General features: G+C 29.9%; 6 protein-coding genes across 6 annotated transcripts; 3 read left to right on the forward strand and 3 right to left on the reverse strand.

Annotated features, from left to right (window-relative positions):
* The first annotated feature begins 173 nt into the window (after positions 1-173).
* BX663DRAFT_36927 (DASH complex subunit Ask1-domain-containing protein) lies at positions 174-2,012 on the forward strand. The gene is made up of 2 exons (XM_051522186.1): positions 174-422; positions 537-2,012. Exons 1-2 carry the CDS (start codon positions 243-245, stop codon positions 1,851-1,853), a joined length of 1,497 nt encoding a protein of 498 aa, XP_051383618.1. The 5' UTR covers positions 174-242; the 3' UTR covers positions 1,854-2,012.
* Positions 2,013-2,169: 157 nt separating this feature from the next.
* Positions 2,170-3,153, reverse strand: BX663DRAFT_530772 (chromatin assembly factor 1 subunit A-domain-containing protein; the record flags this gene model as incomplete). The annotated part of the gene is made up of 4 exons (XM_051530340.1): positions 2,170-2,322; positions 2,392-2,549; positions 2,611-2,821; positions 2,893-3,153. The coding sequence occupies 4 exons, from the start codon at positions 3,151-3,153 to the stop codon at positions 2,170-2,172; spliced, it is 783 nt and encodes a 260-aa protein (XP_051383619.1).
* A 190-nt stretch (positions 3,154-3,343) lies between these two features.
* On the reverse strand, positions 3,344-4,689 carry BX663DRAFT_36975 (uncharacterized protein). The gene is made up of 4 exons (XM_051522187.1): positions 4,316-4,689; positions 4,121-4,242; positions 3,964-4,059; positions 3,344-3,903 (listed from the first exon to the last, which is right to left on the reverse strand). The coding sequence occupies exons 1-4, from the start codon at positions 4,509-4,511 to the stop codon at positions 3,535-3,537; spliced, it is 783 nt and encodes a 260-aa protein (XP_051383620.1). The 5' UTR covers positions 4,512-4,689; the 3' UTR covers positions 3,344-3,534.
* Positions 4,690-5,269: 580 nt separating this feature from the next.
* On the forward strand, positions 5,270-8,943 carry BX663DRAFT_507156 (uncharacterized protein). Its single transcript, XM_051527291.1, has 11 exons — positions 5,270-5,380; positions 5,439-5,562; positions 5,620-5,733; positions 5,797-5,929; positions 6,043-6,235; positions 6,307-7,168; positions 7,262-7,391; positions 7,465-7,627; positions 7,682-7,787; positions 7,884-7,987; positions 8,092-8,943. The coding sequence occupies exons 1-11, from the start codon at positions 5,312-5,314 to the stop codon at positions 8,860-8,862; spliced, it is 2,769 nt and encodes a 922-aa protein (XP_051383621.1). The 5' UTR covers positions 5,270-5,311; the 3' UTR covers positions 8,863-8,943.
* Positions 8,944-9,007: 64 nt separating this feature from the next.
* BX663DRAFT_507162 (Alpha/Beta hydrolase protein) lies at positions 9,008-10,973 on the forward strand. Its single transcript, XM_051527292.1, has 4 exons — positions 9,008-9,089; positions 9,147-9,407; positions 9,540-9,987; positions 10,113-10,973. Exons 2-4 carry the CDS (start codon positions 9,265-9,267, stop codon positions 10,929-10,931), a joined length of 1,410 nt encoding a protein of 469 aa, XP_051383622.1. The 5' UTR covers positions 9,008-9,089; positions 9,147-9,264; the 3' UTR covers positions 10,932-10,973.
* A 429-nt stretch (positions 10,974-11,402) lies between these two features.
* BX663DRAFT_507164 (uncharacterized protein) lies at positions 11,403-15,286 on the reverse strand. The gene is made up of 8 exons (XM_051527293.1): positions 14,839-15,286; positions 14,338-14,721; positions 14,216-14,276; positions 14,050-14,145; positions 13,208-13,984; positions 12,357-13,157; positions 11,946-12,287; positions 11,403-11,819 (listed from the first exon to the last, which is right to left on the reverse strand). Exons 1-8 carry the CDS (start codon positions 14,980-14,982, stop codon positions 11,425-11,427), a joined length of 3,000 nt encoding a protein of 999 aa, XP_051383623.1. The 5' UTR covers positions 14,983-15,286; the 3' UTR covers positions 11,403-11,424.
* Between the last annotated feature and the right edge of the window lie 310 nt (positions 15,287-15,596).

A 15,596-nucleotide genomic window follows, 5' to 3' on the forward strand; every position in this document is an offset into this window, starting at 1 on the left:
TATTAAATGTACTTCAGACTTACAAATGTTTTTATCTGATTCTTTGCTTATATTCTGTCTTGAATGCATCTAGAAATAGTATATATACATTTATGTGTAGTGTGTGTAGTAATATATATATTTTTTTTCCTACCTAGATCAAACTAATAAATAATTTATGTCACCACAAAAAAAAAAAAAAAAAGTGTGCACTAATCCTACATTCTTTTGCTTTCGAATTTTCTTTTTTTTTTTTAAAAAAAATGACACTCTCAGAAGAAGAGGCAAATGCACAGTTAGAACGATTACAGCAAAAGCTTACTTTAAATCTACAAGAAATTGATAAAAACTTTTCTGAATGTAATCAAGTGTTAACTTCGAAAACAATACCAGAAATAGAAAGATATGCAGAAGCAACTTCACGAATATGGAATTATTGCAAAGTAATGTCTTTTCCTTTTTTTTTTTTTTTTTAATAAAAAAAGAAAAAGAAAATTAGAGTAATATTACATGTTCACTAATAACCAATATCCCCCCCTTTTTTTTTTAATTAAAAGATTTGGCTTTATTTTTTCAAATCGATGGATCAAGATGAACAACAATGGATGGAATCAAAGGATATCAGAAATATGACCAATCGACCACCTCATGCAGATTCAACTACTTCTTCTTGGAATCAACGAATAAATCATGAATTATCTGCAGGAGAAATTACTGAACTTGTGTCTCATGGATACATTCGTAAAAATCTTCAACAACCCTCATCCACATCCTCGCAGGGAACATTACAACGATTTTCAATGGATAGAAGCATGTTTAATGATATTCCTGAATATATGCAGTTTGTAAAGAATCCAAACCGACAAATTAAAAGTGCCATTCCACACAAGATATCTACAGGCTCTTCAACGTCTTCTAATCAAGATAGAAATAACGATGCAATCATGAATATCGACGGGATCTCTCCACCACATACACCCTATTATCCTGATCCAGAGAAATTAATACATACACCTGTTCATGAAGCATCACAGATATTAGCAGAAAGCGTAATACAGTCAACAGGCTTACGAAGTTCAGAAGATGAGAATGAACAGTTGAATATTGGATTTAAGGATAAAGAATTTGACCAAACAAATACAACACAAAATTCGAATATGATGGCTATGGATAATGCGGCAGATAGAGATCGTTTTATGTCCTTTGTAGAATCAAGACAGCATAGTTTTAAAAAGATGGCTGAGCATGAAGAATTACCAACTTTAGTTGCTTCAACCAAATCACCTAGCATAACTGTAGAGCAACGTCAAAAGATGTCTGCAACCTATTGGACAAAACCTATCATTCCTTCATTTGAAGAAGAAGAAGAAGATAATAATAATCGTAATCATAATCATAATCAAAATCAAAATCAAAAAAAGGATTCCAGTTTTATATCCCTTTCAACAGTGACATCAACCCCATTAAGAGCATCTAATAAAACAGATAGTGATTTTGGAGCTTTTGAATTTTCAGATGCATTATCTCAAGCCAATGGTCGACGTTCTAGTTTACAAATTGAGGAGGATTTAACGAGTGGATCTGGATCTAATATAACTATGGTTTCAGGCATTTCAGGACAGATCCCAGCCAAATTTGATTTATTGTATTTCCCTGAAAAGTTCCGAATGCCACCTGCTTCTACACAATTAATGAGAGTTCATGACTTTTTCGCAAATAGACCGGGTGAGATGGTTACTGTTGAAAATATTTTATCTTATGTTGATGATGATGATTATACAGAAGAAAATGTTCGTATATTAATCAAATTGCTTGTTAAAAGAAAGTATTTAAAAAAGGTAGGAGACAAAGAGGCTTGGACAATTAGAAAATGAAAGAAGAAAAAAAAACAAGCAATATAGCAAAGTATTACTTCATAAAGAGATTACACATTCTGTATATACATACATACATACATACATACATAGTAAATCGTATAATATCTTTAGACATTAACTTTTAAATAAAAATACAATACACTTCTCAGTTTTTTTTTTAACGTGAAAAAAGAAAGAAAAAGGTGTACATTTATTGAGTTGTTTGCTGAGAAGTATTCTTTACATACCAGGAAGGTTTCTTTTTTTTTTTTTAAAAAAAAAAGAATTGATTAATACATTTTGTTTACACGTATCAATATGCATATATATTTATTTAACTTACAGTATCAGAGCCTCTTTTTTCTTTAACAGCAATATCTTTGATTTTAGCCTCTAATTGACGCTTGGACACATCTTTCAATATCCAATTTGCTTTGGCCTCTGTAATTAAACTAGGGATAGACTCTAACGGTTTTTCATTAATAACCTATATAAAAAAGAAGATTTCCATTCAATTATTTTACAGCTATAGTTAAATATTAAATTTAATACGAACACTAATTAATGCATTTGTATGCACTTCAGTAAATTCATTCTTGTTATGACTTGTAGCAGACGTTGTATTACCATTACTGCTAGTCGTTAATGTAGTATTTGCAGAGATTTTTGATACAGGCTCTTTATAGAAAGGATTATATCCTTCCTTGGGTATATCTACAAAATAAAAGGAATTAAGACATGTGTTTTACTTTTATTATTTAAAAAAGAAATATACCTAACAAAAATTGTGCTTCAAAAGGCTTCATCGTCTCATCTTCTTCAGTTTCACCTTCAAAGAAAGGACCTAAAACAATTTTACGAATAGCAACACGTTTAGACGTACTCTTATGATATTGAAGTGATTTATGTATCACTCTATCATCATCATGTTCTCCTTCAACTCCTTCATTATCTGATAAATATCCTTCAGGCACAAGCCAACCTGCCTATTTTTTTTTTTTAGAGAGAGAGAATGGTTAGAAAATAAATTGTTTTTTGTTTGCTTCTATTTATTTACATCCTCGGGATCAATAATATCAGAATTAATATCTTCTTCTTCTTCATTATCACTATGAATATCTTCACCTTCACCTTCAGGTTCCCATTCAGCTTCACTATCCACCTCATAATCTAATACATCGTTATCTTGTGCAAACGGCTTTCGACCATTCACAACACGACTTTTCTGAGTAAAAGTACCATGATAGGCTGGTCTAACGTTTTCAGAGAATTGTAATAGTTTCATTCGAAGGGCAAGACGTACATTAGGAACATTCATGATATCAGCTGAACCAGGTAACAAAAGTGTACGAACATCAACATGAGTGGATACACCTCTCTTTTGCTTTGATTCTGGTGTGAGTTTTAATAAAAATTGATTTATAGAAATATCTGGATGATTGGTATAAATTGCTTTTTTAAAGTCTTCATAACTGATGTCTGTCTTGAATGTACTACATTGATTTGTTTCGGCAATTGTAACATGATCTTTAATGTAAAATGCTGGAAATAATGTAGGTTTAGCAGGTTCAAGTGTTTTCTGATCTGAATTAGATACAGTTTCAGTTGATATTGATTTTGCAAATAATGAAGTAAGACGTAATTGTGACTAAATAAATATTTCACAAAGTAATTAAAAAATAAAGACTTGACGCGTATATTAAAATTCTCTTACCTGTTCTTTCTTTCTTCTTTCTTCTTCTTTCTTCTTCTTTTCTTCTTCACGTAACCTTTTTTCTTCCTCTCGTTGTTTTCTCCTTTCTTCCTCTCTTTGTCTTTTTTCTTCTTCACGTAATCGTCTTTCTTCTTCACGTTGTCTTTTTTCATCTTCTTTTTTCCTTTTCTCTTCCTCCTTCTTGATACGTTTCTCTTCTCTTTCTTGCTCTGATTCCACTGAATGCTTTGACTTTGAGTCCTCTAATATCATGACCTCTTTATAGACTGTTTGTCTACGATGTTTTGTATTCACAATCGTTGTTTGTTGATTAGATGGTAGACTTTGAATAAAATTAGAAAATACTTCTGTCATCTAAAGAAAGAAAGATAAATATGAATAATACATGCATTGTATGTAGAACAGTGTTTGTACCATTTGTCGATTTTGTCTTCTCGTTATTATAGCTTGTTGAATATCGTTTGGAAAATTTTGTATATCATTTACTTCCCATCGCATAATATTTAAATGCTATAAAAAAAAGCGATTTAGTCGTTACTATATATAAATTATATTTCTTCCTTGATTTTACCCATGGAATATGAGTTGCTGTATGTTCAATAGATTCATACACTTCTTGTTTTAGTCCATATGTACATTTATGTGCTACTTGTTTAATGACTTTCTCTATCGCCAAGTCAAATTTATTTGCAACTATTGACTTGTCCATTAAATAATCGGCAGAAGAAAAAAAAAAAAAGATACATTGTAAAATCCTACTACTTACTTTTTTCATTTCTTAAAAAGGGTGATAAAATATCATTAATCCGACTTGTAAGTACTGTACAAGGTTCATCACTATCTTGAATAAGAGCGGCGATCAAGTCATGATAAGGTAAAGGAATTTCAATTGTTTGAGGATACATGTCTATTGCATTCTCCAAATTGGCTCTAAATATCCTAAAATTGATAATTTCTATCATTCTATAAGCGTTACACTATTTCACTATAAAAATAAATGTTTACTTTCTACAACTTGAGGATGATTCTCTGCTCTCAATTTAGGTTCATAAAAATTTAATTTTCCATCTTTCAAGTATTCGCAAGTAGTTGTATCGCTACTATCAGGGACTGATACTAAAAGAAGAAAACAGTCAAGATTATTGTTATTATTATTTAATATATTTATATTTACAATTTTGAAACTTGTCTGCTATAAATTTGATGTTTGTATTATCATTCGTAGCTGTCGAATTTGGAGATGCATCCATTCTCTATTTTTTTTTTTTTTTCCTTCTTTTTCAAAAAAGAAAAAAAAAATGATGTAGTTTTTTTTTTTTTTTCTTTTTTTTTTATTACTATATATTTTTTTTTCTTTGCGAAAATGTCAGTCACGAAATAAATCAACAACAAGTGGAAAAAAATACAGTATATTAATTTTGATAATGAAAACGCTTCTTACAGCACTAATATCAGTTTATTTAACTCCTTCTTTTATTTCAATAGATAATCTATATCTTTCTATTTGTATCTTTTTAGGGCTTCTTTTATTACATAAACAATTTGTTAGAAAACAGAAAATATAAATATATTTGCATACATTATTATTATTCTATTCTATTTTTTTTTTTTTTTTACCCCTGATCCGGCTCGAGCAGTAGTAAAATTTGTTGTAATAACTATTAAAAGTAAAAAAACAAGTATAAATGACTATTTATTTATATACATGTGTCTTACTCCTCTTTATTTAATTTTATCTTATTAAAAAAAAAAAAAAAGGGAAATGGCAGAGGTGTTACATAAGGTCGATTCACATCAAATAAAGAACTTTTATATTGGACAGAAACATAACGTAGATAAACCAAGTGCATAAGAAAATATCTGAAAAATTAATTTAGAATTCATTGTAGAGATTCCAACACTATGTTAAATACGATTATTGTGAATCACCAAGCATTGAAGAAGAAATAAATGAATTCATACCTTATTCTGAAGTCAAATTTGAATTAAAAGAATATAAAAAAGAGTATTCAAGTAAAGTAATTCCATATATACATGTATCTATTTTCTAATGTTTATCATGTCATGTAGATTGGCAAACAGATAAAAAAAATATTATTATTCAAGATTGTTGTAATCATCTTGATTTCGTAAATGATGAACAACGAATAAAAGCTGCAAAATGTCTAGTCTATATTTCATTAGGTAATATAGTCAAACTGAACTGATAGCTGAATTATGGCTTAATAAGAGTATACATAATGATAGGAAACTATGGAGATCATCAAGATTTAATAGAATCCATGAGACAAAATAACCAGTTACTATTTGATTTTGACATTATACCTGTATTAAAACAATCATTAAATCATGCATGCCATCAATTAGAAACAGTATCCATGTAAGTAGCCGTGACATTGACTACCTTCTTTCTCCCTTCATATAAATATATATACATGTATATATATTATGTATTTGATAGTTAAAAATTCTATATACACATCTATATTATAGAACAAACTCGAATTCAATGGAATTAATTACTTTATATTGTAAAGAAATCGATTTGTATTTAACCATCTTATTTATGGTGTTGATATTCAACAAAGAAAAGGAATCATTAAAAAAGTACAAACTAGTAGAGTTCTTGTTTGACCTCATTGTTAGATTAAAAGAGCATTTTACAAGAACATTTCCTTTAAAAAAGGTAGATGGAATAATGTATTTTAAAAGCTTGTCTATAAAACGCGTAATGTAACTTTATTCTGGTTTTATTAGTTAATGATGATATTACATAAGGCATTATTGATTACATTAGGTAATCCTGATGATAAAAAGGAATACGATGAATTGAAAGCGACTCTAAGAGAGATCTATGGATTACCTAAACATGATAATCATAAGTTCATTGTTAAATGTCAACCAGAAGATTTGCATCATTTTATTCAACAATCAACCGAAAGATATCCCACCTTTACCCCACCTAATAAAATAACAGAAAAGATAACGATCAATCCATTAACCATCACTGCTTCTTCCACTTTAACAAAGGCCATGGGACTTTCAAAGGCATCCGAAGGCGTAGATCTACCTTATCATACCCTTTTCCCATCTAAAAATCAGCAGCAGCAACAACAACACTATCAATTAAATGGCAATAATAAAAGGCAACCACAAACAACAGAGGCTCATCTTCTTCCATTTACGAAGACAAGTGCAGTTTTACCTTTTAGTTTATCAGAAGCAAGTTCTGTATGGATAAATCATTTGTATATTTCAACAGCTAATTATCAAATTATACATGAAAGAGAAAAGGCTATTCATCGATGGGAAAGATGGAATGAAGATAAGCAGCAAGACGATGAGGATGAAGATAGGATATGGATCAATCAAGGAATCAAGTCAGAGGATCAAAGGAATTTATTGAATCGAATTCATCATATTTATCAGTCAATCGTACCTAACTTTCAAAGTATTGTCGTTGTATTTTTGAAACTCTTACTATCGACTGTGACTATGCCTGGAAAAGATAAAGAAGCAGAGATTGTAGAAGATATCAATATGACTCGACATCGAGAAACTATTTCGAAGGCTGTTTCTAGTATTTTACTTCTTTTATTAAAATGGTTCAAGATATCACGTAAACCTTGCCCCTCCCCTTTTTTTTTGTTATTGTAAATTATGACTTGTATTGATTCATAATTCTCTCTCTCTCCTCTTGTTTATAATTTAGACGTCTTAAAATTCGAATATTTAGGGCAAGTATTGATCGACTCTGGTTGTATGCTTTTGATCTTGAAATTATTAGGTTTACAAGAAGTGGCTTCACTTGCATCAAAGAGAACAGACACTGAAAGTTTAAGGTATTACTTATCTAACAAGAAAAAAAAAGAGAGAGAGAGAATTTATTACAATTTAATTCAAACATATATAAAGTTTTTTTGGTTCTTTTAAAGAAATGAATAGAGAAGAAGAAGAAGAAGAAGGATATGTTAATAAACGGAATTTATGTTGGCCTATTAATTTGTTAAGAATATTACAGATGCTAACTAAAAGAAAGATGCATCGTATTTTACTTTTAGTTCAATATAAATCAGCTGTAAATATATAAATATCTATGTATACAAATTCTTATTAATATTTTTTTTTTCAGGCTATCCTAAAAAGACTACTTAAAGTAGGTCATCCTGTGTTGGAATTATACGTATTAAAAAACCTAAAAAACCAAATTCCCTTTTTAGGTAGAAAATGGAGAACAGGTAAAACTTCCATGTAATTTTTTTTCCATTTTTATAAAAAAATAGGACTGACTTTTAAAAATATAATTCTTTGACATATACGTGTGTCATTAAAAGGAAATATGAAGACCATCTCTGCTATTTATGCCCATTGTGTCACTTCATTAAATGATGATTGGTTATCATGTCCAGAAGGATGTATAGATATTGAAGAGAGTGCAGTAAGCTTAAAATAGAAATAGAAAAAGAGAGAGAGAAAGAAAGAAAGAAAGAAAGAAAGAAAGAAAGAATCGTTTTACTCATAATATACATACATGGTTTGTAGGCTGAAGAAATCAATTTACGTATGTTGATTAGACTTTATAATGGGCAACGTTATCTACCTCATTTAATACCTAGTATGGATGAAGTGAATGGACCCAATAGTACTGTGTTCTATAAAAGTAATGATAAAAGACAAGGATTACCAGATTATACATTAAATGAGCTCCTAAAAGACGACTTTGAACTTGATAATGATTTTAAACAAAATTATCGTACTTGGCTTGAAAAAGACATCTATTCAACCGAAGAAGAAGAAGAACAGGAAGAAAAGGAAAAAGATTGGAAAATAAGTACACCTATACCTAATAGCTCACCTGTATCCATTTCACCTGAAGATATAACAAGAGAAATTAACAAGTTATATATTGAAGAATTATCCAGAGAATTTAAGGACAAGATAAACTCCCAAACAGAAGACATGAAGAATGAAAAAGAAGAAGATGGATGGGATAAAGCTATTGATTATAATAGTCAAATGAATAATCCATGGATAGAGTCTTCTTCTTCAATATCAAGCGAGTTCTTTAATGATGATGATGACGAAGAAGAAGAGATAGATAATAAGGAAGAAACAAATAATCCTTTAAAGGGAATTAATTGGAATAATTTAACAGAAGAAGAATTAAAGAGAAGATTAGCCCTAGTAGAAGAAAAGACAGTCCAAAGGTGGCTAAACGTAGATATGAATGATCCAAGATATATGAAGGTACTTAATACATTTGAAGATGAAGAAGGTGTCATGCCTTTAGACGATGAGGGCTGGCCAATTTAAATAATCACATGAAATTTATACAATTTTGTATGTATCACCTTCTCATTTATTACTGCTGAAAATAAAAATAAAAAACAGGAGAAAAAAAAAAAAAAAAAAAAAAGAACTTTAATTATTCGTTTCATATTTTAATTTCTTTGTGTTTCCTTTTTTCTTTTTTCTTTTTTTTAATTAATTATGATAAAAATACCTATACTTGATCGTTTAACCTTTAGAGATTATCAAGGGTAAAAAGAAACAAAGGATACCCATTCAACTTTTTACTAACTAAATATGTTGATTAGTTTGGTTTTTACCATTCTTTTCTTTCTCTGTGAAAGCGTCATTCGGATCATTGTATTGATTTTACCAAGATTTGTTATTAAATGGATTGACGTAGTCATTCGTTTGTAAGTCCATTGTATGATGATGAATGACTATTTTTTTTTAATAATAATAATTAAAATGGTTCCAAGCCTTTTTCCATGGTTATTAAAAGTAGAACATAAGCCTCATGTTAGCCCTTTAGAGAAAGCTGAAGGATTTGAGAAGATGGTTCGATATTGGTAAGGCATTTAGTTGACTTTATTGTTGTTATATTGGACACAAATAAAGTCTATTTATTTATTTATTTATTTGCTTATTTGCTTATTTACTTATTTTATTTATTTATTTATTTATTTTTTTTTAAAAAAAAGGAAAAACTATGAGTGTGAACAACATCTTGTTCGTACTCAGGATGATTATCTTTTATGTGTACATCGTATTCCAGCTTTAAAGGTACCACGTCAACCACCTACAGTGAAAAGGAATAAAGAATATGAAGCTAAAAAGGGAGTTGAAGTCATTGATAATTTAGATAAATTTATGAGGCAAAAGTTACCTGTTAATATTGGCTATCATGGAAAGCCTGTTGTACTTTTGTATCACGGGTTTTTAATGTCTTCAGAAGTTTGGGTATCGAATATTGAAGAATATAATAATTTACCTTATATCTTGGCTAGTCGTGGTTATGATGTTTGGTTAGGAAATGCTCGTGGTAATAAATATTCTCAATATCATGTTAACCTTAGTCCTCGTCATCAACCCTTTTGGAACTTTTCGTTAAATGAATTTGCAATGAGAGATTTACCTGATACAGTGAATGTAAGTATAGAATATATAATATAATGCATACAGTCATGAATGTACTTTTTTTTTTTTTTTTTTTTTTTTTTTTTGTGTGTGTTTATTCAAGCTTTATTTTATTTTATTCTGCATCATTATTCAAGTATATTTTATCAGAGACTGGTGCCTCTAGTTTGACATATATTGGCTTTTCACAAGGTACTGCTCAAGCATTTGCAGGTCTTTCTTTAAATTCAGATTTAAATAAGAAAATCAATCTTTTCATCGCTATGGCTCCAGCAACAACTCCTAAAGGATTAAAGCATCCCCTTATTGATGCCTTCGTAAAAGCCACTCCTAGTGTCATCTATCTTATGTTTGGTCGAAAGACACCATTAAAATTAGCTCTCTTTTGGCAACGTTTCATAAGTCCACCTCTATTTGTAAAAGTCATAGATGCTAGTGTAAAGTTCTTATTTGGTTGGACAGGAGAGAATATGACAGTAGATCAAAGGACAGTCAGTTATCAACATCTGTATTCACTTACAAGTGTCAAATCCTTAGTGCACTGGTTTCAGATCATTCGTACTGGTCAGTTTCAGATGTATGACGAAATGCCTAGTCGATTACCTTATCATACTGTCAATGCTGTTGCAGATCATATCCCTCCACGTTTTCCAACGCTTCAGATCAAGACACCTATTTCCATCTTTTACGGTCGTTCAGATTCACTTGTTGATTTTCATGTTTTAGCTGCTGATTTACCTTCTCCACTAGCCTATGTAAAATCAATCGAGAAGTGGGAACATCTAGACTTTTTATGGGCGGATGGTATTGAAAAGATTGTTTATCCTGATATTCTCAAGTTGTTGGATTATTTCAATCCTTTATTAGAAGATATCATTGACAATGAAGATTTCCAACAACAAAAGGAAGGTTTAAAAAAAAACAGTGCTGAGGAAGAAGTTCTTTCTTCATTTTAAATTAATAGCAGCAAAAAAAAAAAAAAAAAAAAAAAAAAAAATGTATGTGATGTTTACTTGGGGAGAAGGGGCTCTTGCCCAATTATTGTACAAATTTATATATGTATACATATTTATATTGCATTTCTGGTTTTTTTTTTTCTTTTTTAAAAAAAAAAGGAAATTATAATAAACTTTGCTAAAAAAGAAGACTATTTTGTGTCATCATTACTCTTTCTACAACTATTATTTTAAATAAGAATCCAGTGTAATAAAAAAAAACGAATTAGCAGATAGAAATGTTTAAACAAACAAGCTATAATTCAACATTATATATATTACAAGAGGTATCAATTCAATAAAAAGATCCTTTTAAAAATGATAAAAAAATATGTTGCTTCATTTAAAATAAAGCGTACAATACGTACCCTTTTCTTTTTTTTTTCTTTTTTCTTTTTTTTTTTTTTTTTTTTTTTTTTTTTTTTTTTTTTTTTTTTTTTGTTTATTACATTGTTTAATTTCTATTTAGAAATGTTTGGAAAATTTTTTCTATACGTCGAAATTCCAATTCACTTTCTTCACCTGTTAAATTTTGTAAAAGAGGGATAAAATCTTCAGGGACGGTTGCAAATTCTTCAGCATTTTGTATTAGAAGGTTTACAGTTTCTATAGCGCATAAGGATTCATCCTTTTGAGGGTCTTTACTTTTTGAATACAAGATATTAGGAGCAATCACGGTCGCCAAGTTTTCAACTGTCATCTTACTTCCACCTCCTTCAGCGTCCTCGGCAAATTGTGCAACCCATTTCATGAATATAAACAAGACTTCCATTGTATCACGATTGGCTTTAGGTAAAAGACAACAAATTAAATGAATCACACGTTTACGATCTGCTTCTGATTTCAATTCTAGTAATAAAAAAAAAAAAAAAAGGAAAGAAAGATAGAAAGAAAGAAAGAAAGAAAGAAGAAAAAGAGAAGAAGTAAGCAATAGTTAGAAGAAGAAGAAAAAACAATTTTTTTTTTGTCCTTTACTGTATGCTGCAATAAATAATCGATGTAGTTTAAATGTCAAAAGAGGATCTGGTAATTCTCTCAAGAATTTTTTTATTAAAGCTGCTATTTGAATTGGAGTCTCATTGGTAAATTGAGCACATCCTGGATTTTTATCAATATCATCACACAGTTCCTTTAAGCGACGAATATTGCCATTTTTACGAAAGATACCCTCCACTGACATATCCATTTGTTTCATAGCTGTTACACATTCATCAATAAAGGAAGGGATTTTAATCATTCGAGTAGGCCCTAATCCTAAATTGGATTCAATTCCATTTTTATCGACCAAGATATCAATGGGTACGCCAAATGTTCCTTCTACAATAAGAAAAAAAATAAATAAATAAATCTTGTCTTTATACACTTTTTTTCTTTCTTTCTTTCTACCTTTTGGTTTTGGTACTTTCTTTCGTCCGCTCGCTTTCAAACTGGTAACGAATTTACCCCAAAAGGTAGGATTTTGTTGTTCATCAATTAAACCTGCTAACTCTTCAAGTGTAAAATGATCGTGGAGGATTTCATGTAGATACATGACTGCAACACGTTTTAACATAAAGTGTTGTAAAGTTCCTAATTCGGCAAAATAAAAACTCTTTGCCTTAGGAATAGGCTTTGTGTATGTATGTTGTTGTTGTTGTTGTTGTTGTTGTTGACGTAGCACATTCATAGAGAGTCGTGATGGATCATAGTCCATGACGAACTCATGTGGTTGACCTGAGATTTGTTTATTCAAGACCGTTGTGAGATGACTACGAGATAGAGGATCATGAGTGCCTTTTACTTCATCAAACTGATTGGATAAAAAGGCAGTGGTTGGACTAGGGATTTCCATCAGGGTTGAACGTTTACCAACACGATGTGAATTTGTATGCTTTCGATTCAAGTGTATTGATTTCATACGTTTAATATCATTTAGGTTAATTTCTTCATTTGTAGGCTGTTCTTGACAGACTGTGGATGGATAACTACTAGGTAAAGGTGTAGGCTGATATTTGTGTAATAATGACTGAGGATAGGAGTACTCTGATTTGTATTGGTGTTCTTGTGGAAGTTCTAGTTTTTCTTTTAATTCATGATTCAATTCTGGTATGTATTTTTCTTTAATCTCTTGTTTCTGTAAAGGTAATGGCTTTCGATCCATTACAGATCTTTGAAAGTTAGACATTTGTTGTTTGGTTCCTAATATTTCTTTAAATAAGACACGTTAACTTAAAGAAGAGTATATTATATATATTTACCAGAAGGACCATTTAAGGATACATTTAATCTTTGCAAGGCAATATGTAATAAGAATGAAGATTGCTTTAATTTAGATCTATAAGTCAAGTCATTCTTAAAGACCTCACGAAAATCAAGGCCGGTTGTGGTGTTGCATTTTCGACATAGTGTAGTATATGTTTTATCTCCTGTGTTGAATGTATCATCCAAGTAATCTGTTGTTAAAATTGAACCGCATCCAGCACAAGAAAGACATGAATAATGCCAAAGAAGGTTTTCATATCGAAAGCCATCCTCTTCACACATCTTATGGCAAAGTTGGCACAAGTTAGAAGGAACTGAAGAGTCCTCTTCCTTCAAAATACGTTTCTTTTTATTGGCCAACTCCATCAGTTGACTTAAGAATTCACTAACAGCATTTGATTTCTTATTCTTTCTTTTATCTAATCGTAAGGAACCTGTCAAGCCAATACGAATCAAGACTTTTAAATATTGAGCAAGACCGGTGACGAGAGTAAGAAGATCTTGAGTGATACTCATCTTCTGATGAGTCTCATTTCGCTGAGTATTTGATAAAAGAAAAAAGAAATTTGATACTTTTTTACAAAGCATGGTTGTTTCTCGATCATAAGGTAAATTCTCATTGATTTCTTCATGGTAATATTTGGCCAGTTTATCGATAGCTGTAAATAAAACGTCCACATGGATTACGAAATAATCTGCCATTTTTACACCTTCAACATAATTGCCTTCTGAAAAATTTAATAACATATCTGAAATACAGCCAGCAGCGGATTCTAGTCATATAACATATACATCTATATCAATTCATAAAATTGGAATTAATCCTTATTTTCATTACCTTCAAAAGCAGATAAAATTGTCCAAATTCTATATATTTTTTCTTCGTTTTTTTCATGAAATTCACGAAGTTCACTTCGAGACATTTGACTGAGATCTAAATTATAAAGTCGCAGGAATGTTTAGCATACAATTCCATTTTTTTTTTTTTTTTTTTTTTTTATTACTGTTTTCATTTAAATCTTCAGCAATGTCTTCAAATGTTTGACCTAATCTAACATTCCAAAACTATATAATGAAAATGGAATTAACTTTTAAAGCTTCCCTTCCCCCTTTTTTTTGACTTTACTTTATGTATCATATAACATTCGGGATGCCAACGTTCATCTATATTGTTTCTATTGATCTCGACAAATTGTTGAAGAATTAAACATTGACAACCGGCACATTTAGTAGCGTGTTGAATCGAATAGTGAAATTCACAATAAACATCGTCTCCATGTTCATAATAAGAATCGCATGGACCAAGAACCATTGTACATATACAACAGCGAAAATGCTCTAAATGAAATTTTTTACCAACAGCAGTAATATAAGAACCATGTAGAGCATCCCCACAATCATTACAAGTTAATTCTAATCTTTTATAGTAATCTTTTTCACAAAGAGGTTTTTGAATGCCGTCTTCAAATTCAAAAGGGAAAAATTTCTCTGCAACAGGTTCATTACAATCCTATCAACATCATCATCATCATTATTAGAAAAAAAGCAAAAAGTTAATATGATAGAGCTCCCCTCATCTTATATATATATATATACATATATACATTATTTTATAATATAAATTTACAAAGCAACGGAAACATTTCCAATGATAAACACCATCTAGAGCGCGTGCCAAGTTTCCCTCCAAAGATTGTTGACAGGAACTACATTTCAGAATTGTTTGATTTGGAGATGGTAATGAAACAATAGTTGATTCTAGTTGAGTCATTATATAAATAAAGCAAAACGAAGCAAAGCAAAGCAAAGATATATATTTATATGTGTATATGTATACTTATGTATGTATGTATATAGTTAAGTGAGTGGATAAGTAGTTAATTATGTAGACTAGTAAAATAAAAATAAAATAGGAGAGAATATATATAAAAAAGGTTCTAGAGTGAATAAAGGAGAGGAGTTTGTTGTTGTATAAATAATATTACACAACAAAATATATATTCTATAAAGTGAAAGTATAAACGAATTTGAGTACCGGAATTATTATTTGTGCCCTCATAAAATTAAAAAAAAAAAAAAAAAAAAAAAAAAAAAAAAAAAGAGGATAATCGTTCCTGTATACAAATAAAAGCAAAAATGTCATTCATATTCATTCATATTTTCTTTCTTTTAGAATGTAAATTTCTAACCTGATTTCTTTTTTTTACATAAAAATGAAAGAAAAGAAGAATGTATACAATTAAAAGGATTTATTTGAAATTTTGAAAGAATGGGGGGAGAGGGGGAAACGAATTTACTTTGATTCGATTTGTTTTTAAAGCCAGTTCAAGTAGAAAAATGCTTGGTGGTGGACGATCTTGAAATTTGTACCTAGAAAAAAAAAGT

Source organism: Cokeromyces recurvatus, assembly GCF_025118155.1.
Source record: "Cokeromyces recurvatus strain NRRL 2243 chromosome Unknown BX663scaffold_10, whole genome shotgun sequence".
NCBI lineage: Eukaryota > Fungi > Mucoromycota > Mucoromycetes > Mucorales > Mucoraceae > Cokeromyces > Cokeromyces recurvatus.